Source organism: Hippocampus guttulatus, chromosome 12 (genome assembly GCF_054856545.1).
Source record: "Hippocampus guttulatus isolate MCC_2025c chromosome 12, RoL_Hgut_1.0, whole genome shotgun sequence".
Classification (NCBI taxonomy): domain Eukaryota; kingdom Metazoa; phylum Chordata; class Actinopteri; order Syngnathiformes; family Syngnathidae; genus Hippocampus; species Hippocampus guttulatus.
The window spans coordinates 15570059-15596930 of NC_141272.1; the positions used below are offsets into that span (position 1 = coordinate 15570059).

Consider the following 26872-nt stretch of genomic DNA (forward strand, 5'->3'; position numbering starts at 1 on the left):
GGTTGTGTGTTGAAGGAAATGCTCCAACCAAAGGTTGGTCGGAGAGTATCAGGAATATGAACCACAGCTGTATTATTCAGAGAAAAACAACAATGTACTGCCAATGCCTGTAAGTGGGTTTGTGGTAGATCACAGACACTCTTAGAAGATATTTTCTCCTATTCTCGCAACCGCTAGTGGATTCCATCCATCCATTATCCAATCCGCTTTATCCTTCTCGAGGGTCGCAGTCATGCCGAGCAGTAGGCGCGGTACAGCCTGAACGGGTTGCCAGTCAATCACAGCACACACGAAGACAACTATTCACGCTCACAATCACAACTAAGGACAATTTCGAGTTATCAATTAACCTATTGTGAATGTTGTTGGAATGTGAGAGGAAACCGGAGTACCCGGAGAAAACCCACGCAGGCACGGGAAGAACATGCAAACTCCACAAAGGAAGGACGCAGCCCAGAATCGAACCCTGCACCTCAGAGCAGCCTGCAGCACATTTTGTTCCCCCCCTCTGCATTCCAAACACATTCCACGTGACGTCATCCTCTTCCTCCTGCTGATGCTTCCCGAGTGGGATAGCTCCTAAATCCCACATGGGTTCAGCCACATTACTCCAGTTGTGTTGACCCAGTACAAAATTGTACTTGACTACTATATTGTTCACCTACTCTTTAGGGTACATTTTGGGATACATTGAGGGTACTAAACAAGGGATGAGACTTATCGTCACTGCATATTACACAACAAAATGGCAAAGTCACTCGATGCTCAACTCCCGTAGATCACAGGTTCCAAGTTCATAGGGCACACGAAAGGGAGGGGAGACTGTGGCTGTGTCCAAAATCACAAGGATGCGTGCTTTGAAGGCGCCTTTTCTCTGTCCGCAAGACATGACCCCCAGTGCAACTCAATCACACGCAGTTTCTAAATTCTAGAAAGATAATTCGCAGGCTGAGTCATTCGACGCCTTCAAAATCTCATGTAGACTCCGTGGACCGCAAAAAACGTGGCGTATTATGACAGGCTTAAGGTGAATTTGGACACCTCGTGTGGTTGAGTCGCGCCGGGAGTGACGTCATGCAGCTGAAAATGCGGCTTCTGGAGAACCCAGCCTGCGAATTTGGACACAGCCGGTATAACGAGACAAGATGGCAGAGTTTGCTCAGGCTGATAGATTTGTCATCCCGAAGGCGGGAATGATTTATTCAAGTGACGAGAGCAGACAGGGTGACCTGGGATTAACTGCGGAGGGATGGAGAGAGAACAAGCACTCGTCTATTATTCAAAACGTCGCCGGATGCACAGTGGATGACATGGACGATGACGTCAACACCGAAATGATTACTCCCCGCTGTTTGAGTAGCTAATAAAGGTACTTCATTCATTACAATTCTGTTGTATCTTTTAATGTAAATTATGTAATATAAATGAACGAGAAGCACCTTTTGTCCTGCACAGCTCTCACACTGCTTGCAGGTCAGCATTTATAAAATATATTAATGTGGTCCAGAGGGAAAAGATTTTATTGCACCTCATATGCATATACTGTATGTTAGTATTACAGTTTATAATTTTTTGTTTGAAAGTCAAAGCAAAAACGACGGCTCATATCTCAATTTACCACTGTACAGTATTTTGTATTCGAAAAATCTCACGGTACACGACCAAACAAAAATGTCATGAAAATTACGCATCGCAAAACAATGAGCATCTCATCTCAATTTCCCTACAAAGGTTTCATTGGGACATTAGGCTATTTTTAAGAAAGATACACAAGTTAACCGTCCCTTTTTCTTATTCTTTCTTTTCCTTATTGGCGTAAATAGAGGAACACTGCTGGCAGCATTTCTGTCCATGGTTCTGTCTTGTGGGTGTCCTCAGCCTCTTTGACTCCCTAACAGTCGGAGGAATACTTTCTCGTAATCTGCCTGCGTTTACCACCGCAGCACTCCACAGGGAGGATATTAATCACTTTAATTGCCCGAAAGCCTGAAAACAGAATCCCCCCAACCCCAACCAGAGCGCCCCCTCCTCCCGATCCCTCCCCTCCACTGCTTCCGTGCCTCCATTTTGTATTGTTGGCTCTCGTCTTCCTTGACAATTACTTAACTCCATCCTCACGGAAAGGACTTTTAATCCCCTGACATGACCACTTTGGCTTTGATGTCATTATTTGCTTCTACTTCGATGCCACCATCACAACCCATGCGGGCGTCTGTGTTTGTGAGAGTGCGTGTGTGTATGTACAGTATGTGTCTTCCCAGTGTCTAACTGGATTCGCGCGCATCCCAGCCCGTTTCCTCGCAAATGCCCGTAACGAAGAGCTGTATCAATTCGCAACGAGGTCGAAAACTCGCCAAATCCAGAAGGAAAATATTCTGAGCCTCTCAAGGGCAGGAAAACAAAATGGAAAAGGTGAGAAAAAGGGAGAGGGGAAAAAAAGTGTTGTTGTTTGTTTTTTTTGGGTGACATGATTGGGAGCGAAGCAAATCAAACACAGGTGCGCTGTTGCATTTCAGACATTTTGCCTGCCAGCTTTGGTGGTGACCACCCTACCAGTGTAGACATCAAGATTGGGAAGAAATGAAGTAAAAATACTTTATCACTGTACCTAACACTTGAATACTGTTCCTTTTCCATACACGTATGTTCTAGGTCAATTTTGGCCCAGGCCAAGAATGTCATCATAATGAACTAAAGGTCTTTTTGAAATGCTTTGCTTCTCATCCATCCATCCATCTTCTACCGCTTATCCGGGGCCGGGTCGCGGGGGCAACAGCTTTAGCAGGGAAGCCCAGACTTCCCTCTCCCTAGCTACTTCTTCCAGCTCTCCCCGGGGGATCCCGAGGCGTTCCCAGGCCAGCTGGGTGACATAGTCACTCCAGCGTGTCCTGGGTCTTCCTCGGGGTCTCCTCCCGGTGGGACATGCCCGGAACACCTCACCAGGGAGGCGTTCAGGAGGCATCCGAATCAGATGCCCAAGCCACCTCATCTGGCTCCTCTCGATGTGGAGGAGAAGCGGCTCGACTCTGAGCCCCTCCCGGATGACCGAGCTTCTCACCTTATCTCTAAGGGAGAGCCCGGACACCCTGCGGAGAAAACTCATTTCGGCCGCTTGTATCCGGGATCTCGTTCTTTCGGTCACGACCCATAGCTCGTGACCATAGATGAGGGTTGGAACGTAGATCGACCGGTAAATTGAGAGCTTCGCCCTTTGGCTCAGCTCCTTCTTCACCACGACAGACCGATACAACGTCCGCATGCTTTGCTTCTGAAATTAATAAATGATGATTAATCCTTAGTGTATCAGAACAGTTAATAACTATTTTAGCCACACTCTCATGCTAATTGGGCGCAAAATCAACTGTTGACCCCTTAGTGGTGACACCCTTAGTCTGCTCCCGTGTAAATTTAAAAGTATTTCAGCACAGCTGAGTTTTTGTTAAGTGAGTGTCATCTGCTGTGATCCTGCTTTTTACGCCTACACACATTTTTATAGTGTACATCTTTGGGCATGATAGTTGTACTGCAAATTGTGAAATTATAAATTTTTAGTTTGGGAAAAAAAACGGGGGATCGGTACCATGTACAATATTTTTGTGTTATCTATTGCTGTTGCGCTTTCTCAGTATATATGGTTAACGAGGTTTTTATTATTTTAAAATGTGTTTAAAGATCTCTGAAAAAAGTGAGTGCTGTAAATGTAAAGACATCTACCATTAAAGTTTTGTCTAAACCTTTGTTTCATATACCTGATAGCATATTTCGTATTTGTACTTTTTTATTATCTTAAGTACAGAAGCTGGATCAGTTACTTCTTTTTTTTTAATCTGTATTACTTCAGTACAGAGTGGGGCAATTGAACCGTGGAATTTCCCTGTTTCGAAAGAGCTGACATTTAGCAAATGTCATTCGCTGTGCTGCTGTTTGATAGAATGTATCCAATTTTAAGTCCTGCAGGAAGCGCAATTCCCCAAATGTGCTTACTTGCTCGGGGCTGCTTGAAAACAACAAAAGCCAGGTTGCAATGGAATCTAATGGGAGCGTAAAGATTGAAAAGGCAGGCCATAAAACATGTTTTGCAGTTCTGCGGGAGAATTAAATGAGTTGTGTTCTCCTTATTGAGCTACTTACCACCTCAGGCTGTCAACCTCTCCCCATCCTACCTATTGTCGCCCCCACCCAAGAAAGACAGGGTTTGCTGAGGTGTGCTTTCGGGATGCTGCAGCTGCAGCGTTCCTGGTGGGAGAAAAACACAAGCTTTCTATGTATTTTCTATGTACAGAGCTGGTTCAAACTTCTATGTAAAAGTAAAAGTAAAAGTACAATGAAGTTAAATGTCTTGTTGGTAGTAATTGCGGGACCCTAAACCCAGTGCCGAGTTATCTTGTGCATTGAGTCGGCTCTCTCCATGCATCAAGCCTCTTGCATTCCCAGCATGGGGAAAGTTAAAGGCCTAATGGTTGACTGACAGCAAGGTGGTCGTGGACCTGTGGCCCCAATCCCCTGTTAGCTGATTATTCACAAATTGGCTTGTAGGGAATGAGAGATGGACCATGAGGTAAGAGTCTTATTGTCAACTCTTCACCTTTCCTGACTGAGGATGATGTACCCTTCGCAAATTATATTGAACACCTCTCAAGTCCCCTGTTCACATTGCAGTAATGATCTACATACCCCAAAAGTGGTGGTCCCAACCACCGGTACGCGGGCCATTTGATACAGGGCCGCACAACCCAATATCCAGAGGTGGGCATTGCGTCAGTACAGTCTGTCTTTTTTTGGGGGTCTTTTTTACCTTTATTTAAATAAAGAAGTTGAATTAGCATTTCCCTTTGATAGAGTATAGACAAACTCAAAGTTATCATGTTTAAAGTTTTATTTTGTTGTACGCTTGAGCTGAATGGAGCTGAGGCCTTGTGAACTGATCGTACAGACAGGAAGGTTCAAGTTCGGGTAGGCAGCACGATAAGATGTCCTTGAGTTTGTTACAGTGTCTCAATTAATGCGAAATCTCCCCATTGAATTAACAAGGTATCCATTGTTTGTACCGAGAGATGTTTTGGCCCCCAGGTGCCCACTGAGGGGCGTATCGGTGGGCTGGGCTGAGAGGCGTGACATGTAAATGAAGAAGGGAGTGTTTTTCTGATACTGTATATCACTTGTAATTTGCACACACGATCAATAAAAATCCGGCAGAGGCTGCAGAGGTCAGGCGTCAGTTGAGAAAGAAAGAGAAAGTCGATCTGTTCCTTCGTTCGAGCCTTTGTTCAACTGTCCGAGCGAATATCTCTGACACCCTTCTAACCTGAATCTAGATTATTTTTTCACACAAGCAAAAGAAAAGAAGTGAGAGCCAAGAGGAGTGATCCCTCAGTGCATTGCGTCCTTCCCCCATAGTGGATTCAGAAGAGAAATATGCTTTCAGACAAAGGCTCAAACAATGACATTAAAATAAATAAATAAATAAATAAATAAATACAACATTCTAAGGTGTGTGTGTGTGTGTGCGCGCGCGCGCGTCTCATTAAATAGTCAACATAAGCCAGCGGCGGCCAACCAGGCCATTGATTGCTTGGCTGCGGCGTACTAGCCACATGCATGCTGATGCCTTCTTGAGTGTGACTCAGGAAGGGTCAGAGAAGTGGCGAAGTGGGCATGGAAGTGAGATAACACCACACACTCACGCACACACAATCACTCACGATGCATAACAACGGACCTCGAAGCAACTCCCCCCTCCATGTTTTTCCTCTCCCACCTCTCGATTGCTCACGCCTAGTGAGCAGCTTTTGCACGTTATTAATTTGGGGTAGGGTGGGCAGCCGGACGGATGGAGACACACAGTGAAAGAAAAAAGAAAGGCAGGATCGATGGAACGAAAGGCAACATGGATGGAAATTCTAAGATGAGTGAAAGAGGATGGATGATGGACAGACAGACCGGTGGGCGGAGAGACAGACAGATGGACAGAAAGAAGGGCGAGATGCTTAAAAATAAATGATAGACGGTAGGGGTGTGCTCCCTCCCCAAAAGACGATTCCCTACAATTCTCTATAGATGGGGTACGATACAATTCAAGGATATAACGATTTTAAAATATTACCATTCGTTTTGGTTCAGTGGGATTACGATTTGATTCGATATGGTCGGGCTGAAGCTTTTCTCACGTTTGGATGTTAAAACTCATTCAGTGCCAGCCATTTGAGAGCATTTTGACATTTTCAGAACCCACCGGATATTGTGTTCACTGATTATGTATGCACCGAATATTCACCAAATCTACCAAATGAATGAAAACAGTCTTTCCTTTTGCCAGGGCAAAAAAAAAAAAAAGTTTGATTCTACCTTTTTTCGTTCTTTTATAATCAGGAGAAAAATTCAGCCAATTCTACCAGTGAATTCACAAACTGTGCTAATCTCATATAAAAGTGAGGACATCAATGTCATCTTTTGGCGGTTGTGCATTAGTAAAATGTTTCCAAGTTTGAAATTTACAGTGGCGCAGCATCAGATGCACCTCGACGGTGAAAAAACATAATTGACAAGTATACCTGTTTGTAATGTGAAATCTTACTTTTGGACTTTGTTGATTTGTGCTTTCTTAATTTAATTTTTTTTTTATTGATGTGTCATGTTTACGTCCACTTTTGTTCTTTTGAGATTAACCCTTTGAGGAATAGCGGTTACTCGAGTGGACAGCTATTCAAATGTTGTTTTCTCTTATATTCATTAATCTTAATGTTGAAGTCGTACATTAACTACTACAATGGATCCTGATGTGTGTTGCATTCCACTGCCATTATTTTTTTTCATGCCAAAAGACTAATAAAAACACTTGAAAAAAATGATGTAGATTGTCATTACTTGTGCATGAAAGGGTTAAATTTCATTTTTGGAGTGCAATCCTGCTGTGTTTTTAGGCCCTCTATCATATCACACAAAACTGCAACAGAATTGAATACCCAACAACAGGTAAAAGCTCTTCGAAGCCCAAACTATCCAAGTCAATTAAATTCAAAGAACCAACAACGGTGCAGCGATGTGAAACCTATTTTCATATCTGATAGATGAGTAAAAACAATGTCAACAGGGTTCGAAACAAATGATGGACAAATGAAAACACACACACATGCACGCACGCACGTACACACGCACGTGCACGCGCGCGCGCACACACACACACACACACACACACACACACACACACACACACACACACGCTAACCTTAAACCCCTCCCGGCTGCACGTCTGGTCTTAACCCCAATCCTAATTCCAACCCAAAATCAAGCCTTGACCTTCATAATCCTCTTAAACAAGTAAGAAAAGGCAAAATGTCCTCACTTAGCATGCTTGCCGCTATCCCCCCCAGCAGTAATCAAAACATCAAACACACATATAAATATGAGGTTTTAGGACCCAGTAGTCTTGTGGCTTTAAAGCGGAGGCGGTGAGCTGCAGTATGTGGAAACTCAGCATTATTGAGAGACATCGAGAGAAAGAGAGAGAGAGAGAGAGAGAGAGAGAGAGAGAGTGAGAGAGGGTCACAGGGAAGTTGGGGAGTCAGGAGAGAGGAACGCCACGCTTCCTCCACTGAGGAGGAGCCAGGAGTAGACGAGGAGGAGGAGGAGGATGACGGGAGAGAAGATGACACGCGGGGGGGTGGGGAAGGGAGTCCGATGCAGCATTGACGTCCTACCGTGCGCGCTAGCGTGGATGCAAAACGATGCAGGACAAGTAGCCGATGCTCTCCTTCCCTGGTTGACGATTTATTGAGAGGACACAGCAGCCGACGTGGCCACCTGAAGGTGAGGCATCAACATGACAAGATTACTCTTTCGCCGCATGCAGTCTCGCAACATTCATTCGATTTCATCCGCTTTTTTATGACATCCATTGATGATTATTATTGTTTACACTTATTTTTCTGGATCTGTGTACAGTATTTACCGCTATGAGTGTCATGCTTTAGTATGGAAGTACTGTGTGTATTTTAATAATAATAATAATAATAATGATACACGCAAGGTATATGAGAATAATGACACTTCCATTCACTTTAGATATTTTTCATTTAATTGTCATCCATCATAACACACGTGATGTATTACAGTAATGCACTCACACATGTAAACATATGTATACTGTACATATATACATGTGTGTATATATACAGTATATATATATATATATATGTGTGTGTGTATATATATATATATATATATATATATATATATATATATATGTATACATATATTTCTGTATAGATAGATAGATAGATATCTAAAATGATGAAAATTATGATGCTAATGATAATATTAATGTATAAAATTGAACAAGAACAATTTACTCATATCTTGTAGGTGTAGACATACTTACATAAGATAATAATAATATTAATCAAAATAATAATACAGACAGTGTCATATGATATACTCACATATATATGCTGTATACACAGAGGTAGATAGTGTATAACACTACTACTACTACTACTACTGCTGCTGCTGCTCCTGCAACTAATAATAATAGTAATAATAATAATAATAATAATAATAATACACACACATGGGATATCATAATAATGTATAGTGATAATAGTCACCCACGTAGAACTGATTAAAAAAAGCTTGAGATCACATAGGAAGATATGTCATTTTAATAAAAAGTAAACAAAAAAACAGTTAAAATAAAGCAATAAAAAAAGACTCTAAATTCGGGTTTCGGTAATAAGATGCATGGTTACAAATAAATAATGTCAGAAAAATGATGAGAGAGATGAGGTCAACATCGCCACTACTTTTCAACAGAATGTTTTTTTTATTTACAACAACAAAAACAAAATAGATACAAAAAGATTCAATATTTTGTGTTTCGACTTCATCAAGAAAATGAAATGGAGTTGAGAAGGTTGGTGTCACGTATGTTATAAATGACACTACACAACTTTTTGTGTGTGTGTATTTGACATGCTGTAAAAACAAAAATGCAGTAAACAGTACGTCTACTTGTTTTGTCCCTGTGCATACCACTATGGGTGTTTCACCTGAAACATTATACACACGCTTCTTAAAACGTGTTTTTTTTTTTTTTTGGTATGTTGTGGTGGATGTTTGGCTTGAATGTGTAAGTGACATCACCCTCACAATTAAAATGTGGGCACGTTTGGAAAGTAGAAGACATGATGAATGCAAACTGGGTTGAAAAACAGCTGCAGGAGGCAGCGACACACACCGTTAGCTCATTTGCACACACACAAGTGGGCGTGCACAAATGACAGCTACGCACTATTGTGCTCCACACAGAACACTGTGTCCAACACACTTCATTGCACGCAGCAGTATTTTTAGATTTTGTGTGTGTGAGTGTGTGTGTGCCTTGAACACTGGTTCTCTTTTTACAAGTACCACCATAAAAATACAAACAAGATCACCAAGTAGCATCATAACGACCAACATTCAAATAAAGTACAAGCCTTTGTGTTCCTCAAAAACGAGGCAAAAGAAAGTACAGTATATTTGATATTACGGGACGCTCCCGTAATGATGCACATTACAAAAATTAACCCGCCACTTAAATACAATACGAGCGGGAAACTGGACTGTGCTGTTCTGTATTGTACTCTACATAAGTTAAATACAACTGAATTCCACTTAAAAAAACAAAAAAACAAAATAAGCTTGAAACGTCCAAAAAAAAGTACTCCAACTACTTGAAAAGCAAATTATGGACTGTACTTGAAAAGTAAAACACAATATATTCCTTTAAAAGATCAAATAAATGTACTGTACTGTGTTGAAAAATAAAATAAAATAAGCCCCTGAAAAAATCTTAATCACAGCTTGACCAGTTTAATTTAGGAAAAATTTTAAACGTTCTTCAATTAAAATAAAATGTACTGCACATAAAATTTGAATAAATTTTTCCATAACTCAATGTTTAAAAACAAACAGTTCTTGATGATTAAAGCAAAGGTATTTTATCTAAACGTCAAATACAATTCAACATCAAAACAAACAAAAAAACAAAATGCACTTAATGAAAAAATGAACATGTAGTCAAAATAAAAGTGAAATAAAAGTACAGTGGTACCTCTACTTACGAAATTAATTGGTTCGGGAAGAAATTTCTGAACTCGAAAATTTTGTAAATTGAGACGCGTTTTCCATGTAAATGCCCTAATCTGTTCCAAGCCCCGCCGAAATTCAGACATAAATGTTTTCTAAAGCATAAAAATGCATCAAAATACCTGTATGTAAAAAAAATACATGTTGCAGTTTGATTATTGTACAATAAATGAGAGTTGTGCATAATGTAAAAAATAATGAATAGAGTAAAGAACAGAAATGATGGTCATTCAACATTTCACTGCGTCCTCATCGTTTTTTTGGCCTCTTCAGCTCATGTGAAGATAAGATAAGAAAACATTTATTGTCTCATAATGGAGAAATTCGCAATCTACAGCAGCAAAATTTGGAGGGAAGAAAGTAGGAAAAAAACAAAGGATTTGCATGCACAAAATAATAACACAATTTTAACGAACTATACACAGTAATTGATCCAAGGACGTTTGCTTTAGTTGGCTTTTAACAATCCTTCGAAAATGTCCAAGGCAAACAGCAGCATAGTGAGCGATCGCCCGACTGGTGAACACTTTTTCTGGGTGATTTATGTAAAACTATCGGAACGCCACATGGCCCGAGGGGCGAATGACAAGGACGCTGCATAGGCACATCTATTTATCTATCTAATATCACAAAGACACATTCGGTAGAGGTCCCTCTTAGCCAATGGGATGCCAGGAAGATGCTCGGTAATAGCCAATGGCAGAGCAGCTATAGGTATCTCACGTTCAGGAAACTCGGAGGTGTGAGTAGCAGCCCATACTGTATTTTTACCTTTTGTATCTTGAAATTTCTTTCGTAACAAGAGGCAATATTTTCCTGTTGAGACACTCCGTAAATTGAACATTTTGTATGAAGAGACATTTGTAAGTAGAGGTACCACTGTCGTACCTCAATAAATGTTTACACTCTTGAGGTTGTCCCAGTGCTGTGCATGGACGGTGCAATATTTACCTTGGTTGATTAACCTTTGTCAGACAAAATCTCTCGTACGGACATTGCAGTACAGCAGAACATTTAATCACGAGCACGCAGCTGATGGAGGGAGTGCATACATACATATACTTTCACAGGGACGTGCGGGCGTTTAATCTGCGGCAACACGACGACACTTGCACAGCACTGCCAAACTCAAGACTGAATTAAGGCCCATTAATCATACCGTTTGGTCTGTTGTGTGTGCTGCCAAACCGGTGGAGGGAGCGCACACACACGTACGCACGCACACGGACATACACACACATACCAAGACATGGATATAAATAAATGTCGGTTAACCATATTTCCTGCTTTTATCCTAGTAAGGCTCAGAAGACGAGTTGGGCTTTCTGATGTGTGTGTTCCAAAACTGTGCTTGGCATATCATTTGAGTGACTCGCTGCGGCAACCCCTAACAGGAGAAAGTTGCTGCTGCTTCTTCTTAGAAAATGTTGCCAGTAAAATGTGTCGTATTTCTAACCACAGCTACTGTATACTGGTTACCTAGTAATCCATTTCTTGGTAGCTATAACTCATCAGTATGGGTAGATTTTACGCCTTGTTGGATCAAAACTCTTGATCCAAAATGCTGGCTTAAATCCACAAGCCAATGCACTGGGTCCAAATAACCCAGCATTGGCTCAATCCCTTTTGGACCCAGCGTTATTTCAACCAATTTGGGTTCATTTTAACCTGGAAGGGCCGTTTTGCTGACGAATGATGAGAAATTAAAAAAAATAAAAAATAAAAACGGATAGACTAAACAGCGACGGAACTTACTGGAATCGTCACTAACCGGGTCAATACCGATGGACCTTCTCAGCTCGTCACTGATGGACTCCCATTTGGAGTGATGAAAACGCTCGCCACGTGTCTCCTGTATTTGTCCACGGGGGCATGAGCTCATTGCTCTCCTCTCATTGCACGTTTCTCACGCCTCTGTTTACTTTTAGCACCTCCTAGCACAAATTCCATCGATGAGGGAAGAGGTAGAAATGTTTTGGGTAAATGAGACAATTGCTCCTCAATGTCATCATTTGATGTGGACATCTACCGAAGATGACATCACATCATTGACCCGTGTCACAAATATACCGTCTGCGTGTCAGAATTATAAATATCACCACAAATGTCCAATGCTCAAAGCATTTCCCTGGAAACAGGAAGTGGTTATTTTGCAAATGGCAAGAAAGTTCCGTCCAACACACAATAACAGAGATGAAATCAATGAGTCCGTTTAAGTTCCACTGTGCCGTGTCTCCGAGCAAGGCCGCTCGGCTCCGATTGGCTGGGGGGGACACGTACATGTGTTTTCATTTGCAAATGCGATTACTCGCATCCCGTCCCTGGCTGCTCGTTTGTGGACAAACTCGACTGGTTGACCAATTACTTCCATCACTGTGCATTGTGCGTGTGCGCTGAAAGACATCGAGTAAGACTGCAGAGTGGCTGAAAATCAGACTAAGTCAGCTGCAGCAGCAACAGCAGTTTAGCTTCCTTTTCCCATTCTACCTCAAGGTTTGCCTCCCTGATAGGCTCGCGTGTGAGATCCTTTGTATACATGTCTTCCCATAGGAAATGATGGAAATAATAATCGTCTTTTTGCCATCATAAAACCGTTATTAACTTTGCAAGCGATGTTTTAAATCAGTGATTCTGAAACTGGAAAGTTGTAGCTTGGGGCGATGCAGAATAATTAGCAGGGTTTTCTTGTTTTGTTTTTTTTTAATTCCCATGGAAGTTAGGGGTGCACATGGTAGTTTAAGTGGTGATAAGATTATGAGGGTGTCCTTGGAAAAACTTCTCCCCTGAGCCCAAAAGGTTTGAGAACCCCTGTTTTAATTATCATCATAAAAGTATTACAATCATAATCAAGCAAAGTAAAATGACTTACCCATAGAAGATGCCTGACCAAAACGTTCATCTCAAGTAGCAATCCAAAAGAATTTCTGCAACAGTAAAATAAAACACAGCAAGGTCAAACGTGTATCAAAGCTATGTGTCATGTATCCTGTTCAGTATCTATACTCCAAATTCTGTCTCGGCTAGCTACGGACATCGATCAGGTGTCATCATGCATTTATCAATTCAATATCAGTCATGAATGGAATAAAAACACTTTTCTTTACAACATCAATGAACTGTAGAGACTGCTGGTCTAACCCCGAGCGCACAATGCGATATGACGATGCAATAGCGAAATCAAAACAATATACTGTATCATTCCCGCCTCGTAGTTAAAACACATTGTTCTGATTGAATAAAAGCACAGAGGTGAGTGACAGAGGGCAAGAGGCTGCTCTTGTTACGCGGTGTATGTGATTTGTGGTAGCGTCCTTGTCACCACCACCGTAGCAGTTTTATTAGCGTTGCAGAATGCAAAGATGAGGACGATGAGGAGGAGGAGGCGGGTGGGCGTAATAAGAGGAGTGCATCGCTGCTGGAATGAAGGTGCGGTAGTTGGGAGTGTGTTTGTGTGTGTGTGTATGTGTACGCGTGAATGGGAGTGCAAGTAAAGTAAAAGTACAGTGAAAGATGCTTGATGATGCAATCACACGTTCTTGTTTCTCTCCCAAGTGCAATGAAATGCTCCGTTAACGCGCCATTGATTGCCTTCATGCTTCACCCCAACACTGCAGCATCTTCCCCATGACACAGAGAGCATCATGTCTTTTTGCCACTAAGCCACTGTAGTAGACTGTGACATCCCATGAATACAAAAAGCAAACGTGCATCATCAAGTAAACGTTGATTATCCTTTTCAGGAAATTTTCTGGTTTTCAACATGTATCAGACCTGCATCATCGTGTATTCATCTGGTATCACAAAGTATCGTCTTGTATCGTGTCTCTGTGACTTGCCATGTATCCATCAGGTATAGTTATGCATCGACTGTGCGTTCATCTATAATCACGTAATGGTCGTCTATCAATCACGAATCCACCCGGTGTCCATTTTGTATCACCATGTATGCATGAATCCTTCATCGGCGATCGAGCAATCATATGTTCATTAGTGTCTATTATGTGTACGTAAACTGTCGGAATGTATCTGTGTGACTCATGTTGCATTTAATGCAGGTCTGCCGTTTACCTTCCCTTCTGGTGTATCATACAATCTTCCAAATACATCAGCAAAACAAGATGTCATCTTTTAAAGTTGCTCTGGACTTGTTGTAGTGAAGATCTCAAATATTGTTTTAAATATAACTCCTCCTTTGTGAGTTTCTGCAGAGCCCTTCCTGATCTTGTTTGAAGATCTCTGGAACACATCAAGCTGAACTAAGTAAGTCTATTGATCCAAAATCTAACTTTCTAAACTTTGAGCGAGTGCCGTTTTACCCAAAGGTCCGCTTTATATAACGCTTATGTAGAACAAATCTGTTCTGCTCCAGAATTGAATTAAAAGTTCCTCCTTGGGATTTTGAGGGTTTTTACACTTCACTCAGCGGTTTTCACCGAGACTGACTTTAAAAAGGAAATGACCATAGTTCTAATGATGCGCATTGATCAGTGCACTCCTGGAAGACGATCGTTTCTTGATCAAGGAAACGTTGACGCTGAAATGTCTTTCTTGCTTCTCTTTAATAGACCCCCGCTTCCAGCCCGGATAAAGAGCCTGGCGCTGCTCATTTGACGTGACTTAAACTTTGTGAAGTTTGACAGACGACATCAAAAATACACATCCAGAGGGAGCTCGGTTGTGGCATTAATCAACAAGGAGGCTTTTTGATTTCTTCATGATGACGTGGCGCAGCGATGGACGCTGGATGCCGGCGGGCCAGTTGACCTGCCGACGCGTCCCGTAGGATTCTATTTCTGGAGCCTCATTGCTTTTACAGATTAACCGCCCTCCAATATGGCCCCAATCCGCACATGGCGCCACGACTTTGATGCTTGGGCATAATCAACACGCACTATTTATCGGCGCAGCCATCTGAAACACATCATCAAGCCGTCCATTTTCCTCCACATATTCTGTTCAGTGTGACAGCAAAGCAGGAGTGTATCCCAGCTGACTTTAGGCAAAAAGCATATCAAAACCTGGATCGGTTGCAGGTCAGTCGCAGAACACTGAGACAGACGACGAACCTGCACCTTGAAAATCACAAAAGGCTCATCCATGAAATGACGATCATTCCGTAGCTGTTATTTTTTAGAACTTTCGTTCAAACCCAAACGGTAAAGTTTGATGTGGTACTCCTAGACCCTGGATGGGTCGTTAGTCAGTCGATCAGTGTTTGTCGAGATAGAAACAAAAAGAACCTGAGCATTTAAATCAAGACTCCTCTCAAGCACTTTTTTTCTGATCCTTGACGGAAAGGATTGATGTAATAGTTCTAAACCCTGGAGCACATTGAGACAGACAACAAACTCAGACTTTGAAATTGCAGTCATTCGTGATCAATCCTCAACTCTCATTACTCCCTGCCCCGAAAAACAGAAACAGACTGGAAACCTGACCATTTAAATCAAGTGTTATTCTTTTGCAGTCATTCCCCAACTGTCATTTCCACACAGAATTTTTTTCTAACTCTGGGCGTAAAGGATTCATATGATAATCCCACACCCTGGATTGATAACTACTCAACCGCAGGGGACATGGAGAGAGACACCTGGAAATCACAACAGCCTGTGAGTCTATTGCCTTAGTTAGTGTTCATTGCACAACTGTTTCCAAAACCAGAACCTTTTCTGCGATCTTTGATGCCAAGGATAGATGTGATAATCCGACACCCTGGATTGGTCGCCCGTCAATCGCAAGGCACAGAGACAAACAACTAAACTGAGCATCTAAATGAAGACAGTCCAGAGTCTCATCCATTAGTTAGGAATATTTCTCAACTCTCAATTCCACCTTGATCTTTTTTTCTCCCACGCCATCACAACACTGCGTTCTGTTAGCATTGGACTGTTCCAGGATTTCCAAAAAGAGGTTTTCATTGGTTGTCCATTATCAGAAAGGAGACGTGAACTGGAAAACCAAATACTTGAAGATCAGAGGCTTTGGAATTCTTCAGCCATAACCTGCAGGGGACGACGGATAGAACGTGTGTTGTCGTCCTCGGCAGCTGAGCTTTCACCAAAAGAGAAATCAGCGAATTGGATTAAAGATGGATTATCGCTGAAACACTAGCAGCCGGCAAAGCATCTAATCCCATTGTGCACTCTTCGGGGGGGAGCCACTCCGATTCTGCAGATTACATTTTGGGGCGTGGATGCCATTCAAAGCCAGCGATGGAGAACCGTGATGAGCTGGAGCACCCTCTCCTGGGAGAAAGCCCGCATCGGCCATCGGGACCGGCTCCTGGGGGAGTCTTCAAGGGAATGCTGGTCAAGTGCGAGGAGGACATGGCCTACCCTCCGTTGGCATGGAGGGGCTACTGCGGACACCCTCCAGATGTTCAGCAGCCGCATCAGCTTCTGGACCCGTGTTCCTTACCCCGCACGTTTGAGTCTTTCTACCCGGCTGCGCCCATCTGGAGCCACGGCGACTCGCTGCTTAGTAAGGACTACCTGGAGACCACCTTTGTGGACATCGGTCCGGGATCCACGCTGGAGCGTAAGCTGTTGGCCGAGGCGCACGGTGACTTCCACAGCGCCTCCTACAGCATGGACGAGGAAGACGACCTGCTCCCCGATTCGGACGTAAGTCGGCATGTTGCTTGAACGCTCTGTGTTTGTCTGCTTTTACTTGCATAATAGATTAAAGCAGTGGTTCTCCAACTAGGCTCCCTGGACAATATATTTGGGGTCTGCAAAGTAATTTACAATGAAGTAAACACAGTAAGCCAATGACTCTTCCCTACCTCGACTTTAGGCCAGTGGAAAGCTCTGATATGAATAATAGAAACAAAAGGGGGAAATTCACTGAGTGAAGTCATTTTTAATAAAAGACGTATTATTACAGACAGTGGCACCCCCTGACTTTTTCTCTTACAGCTCAACATCACCACAATACGTTTGCAGCCATGACATCCATCCATCCATCCATTTTCGATCCGCTTTATCCTCACAAGGGTCGTGGTGGTGCTGGTGCCTATCCCAGCTGTCTCCGGGCAGTAGGCGGGGGACACCCTTAACTGGTTGCCAGCCAATCGCAGGGCACACAGAGACAAACAACCATCCGCGCTCACACTCACACTTAGGGACAATTTAGTGTTCCATGAAACTGCCATGCATGTTTTTGGAATTTGGGAGGAAACCGGAGTACCTGGAGAAAACCCACGCAGGAGAACATGCAAACTCCACACAGGAAGGCCGGAGCCGGGATCGAATGTATTTGTTGCCAACTTAGTCATTTTGATAGTAGGCTAATATAGTTAATATGGATACATACAGCATGTGTTGCCTTCTTTATAAGGCTTATATACGGATTTTATTTTTTTGCGGCTCCAGACATATTTGTTTTGGGGGTTTTTTTGGTCCAATCTGGCTCTTTCAACATTTTGGGTTGCCGACCTCTGGCAAGTGATTGGATGCATTTGAATGATTTTGTGACGGCGAAAAAATAAATCTATTCACGTACCGTTTTGCAGCTGCACATATTGCACATACCAGAAACCGCCTCCAGTTACAGGAATAGTCTTTTTTTCCCCAAGAATGCAGTTCTGCAATTTTTCAAGAATAAACTTTTCCCTTTTGGTTCCCCTTTAAAAAAAAATCTCCCCCCCCAAAAATGAACTTGTTATGACACTGGACATTTTAATTATTGGGGCATTTAACCTTAATTGGCATTATTATGAATAGGTCCTTGGAAATATTTCTCCTGAATGGACACATCAAAGAAGAAAAAAAAGTACATTTCTCCATCACACGGCCCCATTAAAAGTGTGATATTTCCGCCATTCCATGAGCCTCGAATGTCGCATTATAAGGCAGACAAGATCTAATAGTACTTCGAGTTCGTCAATTGTGAGTTTGAGAGTCCAAGCAATATTTAATCACATCATTTAAATGTGTGACACATCCTTTGCTGCTGCTGCAGCTGCTGTGACGAAGATAACTGCATTATAAGCACAAGCGTCTCTCGACTTATTAATAGAGGCGAGCTATCAGAGTATTTTGGGGACAGCGGCAAGGCAAAACTGTCAAGCGAGTCACATTACATGGAGTTTGGCGCAGGTAACGATTGTAGGATGACAGCTCTGTTCCAACGGCCAACGGCGTGGTCAGGGGGCACATGCGGTAAATAAGAGGAGGAATGAATTTGAGAAGTTAAATCAGTATGCCAGAACAGATTATTTTACATTTGCTTTTACATTCACTGCCAAAGCGTTTTGTCAAGAGTTTTTGCTGCTCAAGGACAGACAAAAAGCTCATTCGGAATTCTGGCGGCGGTGCGGTCATGCAAAACGTACGGGCCGGCGGGAGGGAAACCTCACCGTGACCTCAAAGGCAACACGGCATCTTCTTCTCCTTCATCGCACTCTGCGAAGCCCAAAACGTTTTGCAAAAGAAAACGACGGACGTTGATGAATTAAAGTGGACAGGAACCACCCAAGCACAAAATCGCATTATTTATACTTCAAACATGAGTATTATTATCTTTCCAAAGGCCCAATTTTCCCCATACAGCTCCTGTATCATGATGCCACATATCGAAAAGCGAGACTCATTTGAGCATTTTCCATCCTTAAAATTAAAGTCAACCAAGACCCGAATCTCAGATGTCACTGAAAGATAATGTTAATTTGGTCTTGTTTAATGAATAAACAAAATCAAAGAAACTGAGGGCTGCTTCCTCTGTGCTAATTAATGGAAAGAACGATTAGCTTGACATCCACTTCGGAAGCTACGCATCAGGTTGAAGTACATTTCAGGTTAGTCGCACGATAACTGCAAATAATGACTGTTGGTAAGACAACAAACTGATTTTTCCGGAAATTGATGATGATTCACTTACTAGTTTGGTCCGTAACATGCCAGAAAACAGGCAAAAAACACTGATCAGTGTAAAAGCAGAATTTTGCAAATTTTCTGATTCAACAGTTTGCTCTTTTTTAGACAAGTACAGTCAATTAATTTGAGGATCAGTTAATTGATTCATTTTGACTCGTCCAATTCAGTCTTTGACAGGCCATTACTCATACATTTCATTTTGATACAGGTGTTTTTCGACATTGAGTAGATAAAGATTTGATGAGAAAAACTTTCATTCATTCCTAGTCATATAGACACACACGAAGAAGAATTTCTAGGCTACTAGAAGTGACCCAGTAACCCGAATTAATATTAGTTGTTTTGAGTATTGTTATATTTTCGGACTACATGTGTTGATGCACCGTTTGTGTTCAAATATTCGTTGCTTCAAGCAGTGATCGCAACCAGGGTTAAGTTGGTAGGTTAGTACAAAGGGAACTTTTGTTGTTTGTTTGTTTGTTTAAATCTCTTTGGTTTATGTTTATTTCAAGAGTATACATCAACTGTGAGTGGCTTGAAGCTTCTTTTTGAGGAATTATGCACAAAGTGACTTGAGTTGAACGAAGAAGTTCAAAATCGGTCCGTGGGTAGTGGTGCAGAGGTGCCTCGTATTTGGTTCAGATCACTAAAGCTGCAGCTGGAGCATTTGCACACGTGCATTCATGCAATAAAGCGAGACATACAGGAAGTCAGATTGAATAAACCCTTGCTTGCCAATGATGTATGAGTCACGAGCGACCGACCTGTCAGAGCTCATTCGGGCTAACCTCATTCAGTCACATGACCTCATTCAGTCACGTGTCACCAGCAAGATTTCAGTGCTGCCAGATATAAACACCGCCAAGGCTTTTTTTTGTTTGTTTGTTTTTCTCCGAGGCCTCTTTTAGAGCAGAAATAACATCAATCGTACATGCATTAACACTGTTCAGTTTGCTGCCCTTATATAACTGTGTGTGTTTTAATGTACTGCAGGGTTGCACTGTGGTTGAGAGAGGAAAGTAATTTCATCTGTGCTGTATGTTGCACATAGAGCATATTTGACAATAAAGCTTGACTTAACTTGACTTGAATACTACTGCAATGGCACGCTTTGCATTATACGACATTCATTCCCAAACGATGCACTGCGGGAAATTAATCAATTTCAATTAACTGGTCCATAAATGATTCATGCTTATTCATTCACCACAAATATTTCTTTCTGCATCTAGCTATGCCAATGATGAAGAATTATATGCAGAATAAAATAAAATGCTATCCCACTAGAGGGCAGAAGGCACAATTAACCTGGGCACCTGTTGCCATTCAAATTACAGAATTAAACTAGACAGGCTAAAATTTCACACCAAGGAAGTCACTTTATGTGTAAACCGAGAACATCATTTGTTTTTATGTAAATGATGCTCCTTGCCTCAATAAAGGTTGGGAAACACTGCTATGGAGTATAAAACTGTGTGCCTTCGCACTGCCCAAACAACCCTTAAATCAGGGGTGTCAAACTTATTTTTGTCGCGGGCCACATTATAGTAACCGGTTCCCTTGGAGGGGTGTTATGATTGTGAAACCATATAAGGAAATCAAGTATAATCGTTTATTCAACTATAGTTTAAGTTACTGTAATGAGGGTTTTGGTAACACCAAAACTTACAATAGATCTCTTATATATTACATATGAGAATTTGAAATTTTGGTAAAAATGTTTGTAACAATAATAGAAGTCAACATGATTGATTTGCTTTCGCGGGCCACATTAAATGATGTGGCAGGGCAGAACTGGCCCCCCGAGCCTTGAGTTTGACACCATGCCTTTAATCATTTGTCTGACTTTGCCGAACTTTAAGAATGATGCTATCCTGGAGATCTCCTGAAATGCGTCCTTTATGTAATTCGTTGGCAAATGTTTGTCTTTATTTTTGCGAAACATGTAAATGACTTCCCAACTTATTTTCACATTCATTGAAGTTCTGCTCTTGGCTACATACAATTTACGTTAGTATTTCCTTGTTAAAATAAATCGTCTGTCTTGAATTGATATAATTTGTATTCCTCATCGATATGAAGACACCTGATGCTTCCTCTTCTGTGGTTATCGTCACACGTATGCCTCTCATTGATACCCACCTGTGATGACATCACCCCCCCCCCCGCAAACAAGATCAATTAATTAATTAAATAAATAAAACCGCACACAAGTGGAGTTAACTAAATGCTCAGTTGCGAGTTTTGTTCGACTTCAAAAACAAAATACTTGTTTGAACTCCAAATTGCTCAATTTTTTGGGCCTCTGACATCCTGAATTCCACTGTAATGGGTCAGTGTTGACATTTTAAGTGGCCAACTCACTCTCTCTCTCTCTCTCTCCCTCTATATATATATATATACTGTATATATATATACTGTATATGTGTGTGTGTGTTTGTTTATATACAGACATATGTTTATATATACACACACACACACACACACACACACACACAATATTAAGGGGTGAGGTACCAGAATTCAAAAGGCCTCAATCCTGTGCATGCATGTGGAAAAGCGTCCTTTCTGACCTCTCGCCTGGGTCCACTCGTGCCCTCAGGACTCGTCCATAGAAGACTTCAGCGATAGCGACAGCGAGAGCAACTTCCCCCTGATGATCCCTCAGGACTACCTGGGCCTCGCCTTCTTCTCCATGCTCTGCTGCTTCTGGCCCCTGGGCATCGCCGCCTTCTACCTCTCGCAGAAGGTAAACACACACGCACACATAGACATTTGTGCCAAACTGACAAGAAGTAACCTGGCACTTAAATTGGCAGCAATGGAATAACAAAAGCTTCGCTCTTAAAGGCACCACAAGTGTTGGGATTACATAGATTTGCGGGATTAAGTTAACCACAAAGGATCAAAAAACACAGACTGTGAGCACAATTTGAAGATGTAAAACAAATGAAAGGAAAGATGGGATTAAATGTTGAAATCTGGGATTTTTCAGGTCCAGTTTGTTTCAGTGTCTCGAGCAATGTTTCTCAAACTGTGGTCCCCGGACCAAGCGCCAAGTGTGTCGAGTGGAGGCAGACAAGGAACATGAGGACAGTCAGAGTCAATGGAAAAACATGTGGCAAAAAGAGCCTCATCGGAGCAGTCTTGGGTTCAGCATGTATTCGGTGTTAAGAGTTTAAACTGCGAAGCAAAGAAAATATCTTCTGCTACATCTCTGGCAATTTTGCAGCATCTCAGTTTGAAAGAGACGATACTAGCTCTGGAGCCGAGAAACGAGCACCTTGACTTTGACACACAAACACAAACACACACACACACGCGCACGCATGCACACACACACACGCACACACACACACACACACACGCACGCACACACACACACACACGCACGCACACACACACAGCCCGCCTGCCTACCTTAAGCTTTTTGGATCCTGGATGAAAGACATTTTTCAAAGACTTCATCATACTAGCCTCACCATTACGCTTTATCCCCAGAAAAAAAAAGTATTTGTACATAAAAGATTCTCACGACTGGCATGCTTTTATCCGATATATTTAGTCAGTTTTAAATCTGCTCTCTGCTGCTGGATCACTTGAATTTCCCCTTTGATGTCATTAAGAATTATGTTGTTGTTTTTTTTTAGGATTTTATCATCCTACTTCACTATACCTATCGTCTTAATTAACTTTAACAACCATTTGTACTACAAAATGCCATTGGAATTAAAAAGTTAAACAACTTTTTGACAATTAAAATACAAATGTATCACTTAGACAGAAAAAGCTGTAAAGTCATTTCGTTCAAGACAATTCTTCTTAAATAAGAATTTGTATTCATCTAAGATCAAATCTTAGGTACAACAATAATAGTACGATACTAAAGTCACTGTTTACTGAGGGAAGAAAGTCAAGTTTAAACAAGTGAATTTCAAAAATACACCTATTTTACTGTAATAATACTCCTGTAATTCTGGGAAAGATGCTTGGAAAAATATAGGGGGGAGAGACTTTTTCCCTGTAACCATACGCATTTCAGATAAGAAAAATACCCCACTCATGTAAAAAAAATCAGATTGCAAATTATTTTACCAAGCGACAGCTAGCGGGCTCCATTTTGAGAACCATTGCCCAAAAGAAACTGATCACTGACTCAAAGTCTTCTGTCCTCTTTCAGACCAACAAAGCTTCAGCCGAGGGGGACCTCCAGGGGGCCAACGCGGCGTCCCGCCAGGCCCTGTGGCTTTCCGTGCTCTCCATCGTGTTTGGGATCGTCACCTACATCTGCGCCATTGCCGCCCTCATTTCCTACTTGTCTGCCAAGCCACCGTAAAAACATAAAATAAAATAACAATTGATTTTAAAAAAAAGCTGTGAATGCTCTCCTGGAGCTAAGAAAACAAACAAACAAAAAAAGATCTTGTGTACATGCTGTCGACAGGTACTTGTAAAATAATCACATTTTAGCGCATCGGCTCCTCTACCTTCAATCATAGTCTATTGGCCTTTCGCTAAGACCCACCCGCCACGGGTCTGGTACACGCATGAATTGTTTGACATTTTAAGGGATATTTTATCTGTTACAGACCCAAACATTAAGATTAAAAAAATTAAAAATTAAAAAAATCTGGCATACAACAGTTTTGACTGTGCGACCTAAACTCCGGTAATATCAACACAGACGCCACAGACGTTAAAATTATGTTCCACCGCTGACCGAGAAAGTAGTCTTCAAAGACAGAAATCTCACATGATCAAATATGATATAACATAAAGAAAGAAGAAAAAGCTAGCAACAACCGGGAAACACTACTCTAGACTCATCATGGAAGAGGACACGAGAGAAGGGAATGAAGGTGGCTTTGGGCCTTTTTTTAACAACAACAACAACAAATCCTGTACTACAAAAAAGAAATAATTGCGGTAAAAAAAAAAATCTTGGAGGCAGGAGAAAACAGACTTTTTAATCTACTGAGCCAGCTACAGTAGAAGCGTTTTCTCAAATCAAGCTAACGGCTAGTTTTATTATCCTTTGTGTTTCGGGTTAGACGTTTGCTTTCATTTATGTCCGCTTCCTTGTTCCTCAGTCAGGTGGCTGATTGGCCACATTCCGTTCCACATCACAATTCATATAGTCATGACTCGGGAGAATATTGAACATGTTTAATATTTAGCATTGTCGACTCGGCCCGTTTCAAAATCTATTGTTGTTCCAACTTCACTCCACAGGACGATCTTATATGATTATCCGACAAAACGTAGGATAACTTGCCCGTTTGTCGTCCTTGGTCGTAAAGGGGCAAAGTCGGGAGAAAATTGAGAAAATTCACGCCTGAGTGACTGGTGTCAAACCAAATCACGACAAATCTTAAAATTCAACAAATGAGATGAAGGACATTGATATTAAGCAGTGACACTTCTCCTGTAAAGTTGGCTAGCACTCAACCTGGAACATGTTGCTCGCCTCGGTAACTTTGTGGCTAGCCCTTTATTTCTATTAGAATCCTTCAAACGTTTCAACCAGGAACACAAGCAGTAGCTAGCCACTCACTCACTGTTTACTATTACACAATGATACAAAAAAAGCAAATCTCTGTTCTGCGTTGCGATTGGCCAATATGCGTTTAGGAGGATGTGGCTTCGCGCAAGATCAATTCTAAGCTGTTTATTTATTTATTGGAAGTGGAAATGCGCTTGATTTACAACCTGCAGCTCCCTGCCGCCCCCTGGACTCTCATTAGCTGTACCGAAGTTAGTCGAGAAACACACTCTAGATATCATCCTCACGGTAAGAACAGAGTGCGTAGTAGAGAAGTGGATTCTAATGGACCTCATCCTGGGGTGGTGACGTTCTGAAACCACACCACAACTCAAATCTTAAAAAAAACAAAAAAAAAGAAAACATAAGTGATGAGGAAAAAATGAATACCCCTCAGACATGATGTTGCCACAATGTAATTGTTTGCTTCGTACAAATGCTAACTTGTGACCACAAAATGGGCATAAAGTGCACACAAAATATGAATTAACTAAAAAAACTTGCACATCAGGATAATCAACTGGAACACACCTTTCCTACCTAATTGTCCGGAATGACTTCTTAACGCTTGCAACGCAAAGCAACACTACATTCATTTGTATTTTGTGGTCTCATTATTTCTACTTTGTGACCATGATTTAGTATTTTGTGCACGCGTTTTACTTTGTTGCCATAAATTAGTATATTGCACATTATACAGTATCTATAGTGTGGCTAAGACAGTTTTGGGGGGTTTTGCCCATGGGACTAAACAGAGGAACACTGCTGGGTGGAAGGAGAGGAACACGGAACACTTTTAAAAGAAAAGTGTAATTCAGGAAAAAAAAATCACAAATATGTTGACTTGTTTGCTGAATAGTTTTCTCCTGATAGGCCATATTTCACATACACAAGCTAGCATCTTGTGCGTTTGAGTTAACATCTCATGTACAGCGCTTTCACCTGTTTTGAATTTGCAAGTCACAAATTGCTCTTGTTATGACGTCCTGAGGTGTCGCAAAGTGATGGCGAGTAGGAAAGTAGTATTGCAAACCCCCACCATTCGCAAATTCACGTATGCATGTTTTTTACCCCATGGGATCTAACCTACTCTCTTTCTGGAACACAGTAAAGTGCCACAAGATGCCGCCAAAGCACTTGGCTCAGAGGAAAGCAGTCATTAGTGTTTTTTAGTGAAGGATCACTGGATCCAAATTTTTATGGAGACAAAAGTATTCAGATACATCTTATATTCACAATACATAAAGCATATGTGCTTATAATTGGCCATGTTTTTTGTTTACATTTGACTGCAATGTCTTTGAGGTATTGTGCAGACAACTGGGATACGTCTGATTTGATCCAGACTACAATGAGTGCACACACAGCACAGAAATCTCTGTGTGAAATCAATATTCAATCATTCGCAATACCTCGCCTTTGTCAAAGGCAAACACACACACATCTGGGGTCTTCCGTCGGGACTGTGATTTGGTCACTTTGCAGGACCTCAGTGTGAAACAGGCTTTGGTCTCAGGTCTTAATCTAACACGAGCACATGGGCACGGACAAGTTACAATCATGCAGTTTAACATATTTCACTTTTACACAAGATGCTAACTCGTGTGCTCAGGTTGAAAAATGTCATCACCCATCAGGACCTAGTGTATTGAATTTTAATATTTCCAATGTGCAGTGTGAGACAAGACAGCCGGAGCATGTGGGATGGATGCAAGTGCCAAAAGAGATGGGAGTTATGTTTGTTATATTTAGTCCATTAAGTTTGCAACATCAACAAAAAAAGAATGCTCAACTTATTACTTTTGAAGTTCCAGAGAGACAAAAAGATGTCCAGCATGAGTCCCTCACCTGACTTGGCTTGAGCTTCAGCGTGCCATTAATGTAAGCCAGTGACTATTTTAAGGGAAAAGTCCACATTTTCTATGTAGATGTAGTTTTTATATCATAGAATGCACCGATGATTACAATAACCGTGTGTGAACAGTAGACAAAGATGACTTGTGGTACCTCGTCAGCTTCCTACCTCCCGACAATCCTCCTCCACCATATCATCTGAACCGGAGCAGCTTCGACTGGACTGCTCACTTCTTCTCTTATGACATGTGGACTTCTTCTCTGGCCTCACATTCTTCTTTTAAATGTTAACAAAACAAAGTGGAAGAAAAAAGTCAATCCCAATAAATAAAAATGCACTTCTTTGGAATTGGCTTGGCTTCTTCTTTTTATTTTTTTCAATTATTCACTTGAAGAAGTAAATGCCGCACTTGAGCCCTTGTTAAGAAATCCTTTAACCATCTAATTTTTAATTTGTCAATTCTGATGAGATACT

The 26872-nt window shown here is 41.6% G+C and overlaps 1 protein-coding gene across 1 annotated transcript; it reads left to right on the plus strand.

Annotated features, from left to right (window-relative positions):
* The first annotated feature begins 7668 nt into the window (after window positions 1–7668).
* tmem91 (transmembrane protein 91) lies at window positions 7669–26746 on the plus strand. Its single transcript, XM_086125969.1, has 5 exons — window positions 7669–7806; window positions 14334–14385; window positions 14691–16748; window positions 21604–21750; window positions 23182–26746. Exons 3-5 carry the CDS (start codon window positions 16338–16340, stop codon window positions 23335–23337), a joined length of 714 nt encoding a protein of 237 aa, XP_085982095.1. The 5' UTR covers window positions 7669–7806; window positions 14334–14385; window positions 14691–16337; the 3' UTR covers window positions 23338–26746.
* Window positions 26747–26872: the final 126 nt, after the last annotated feature.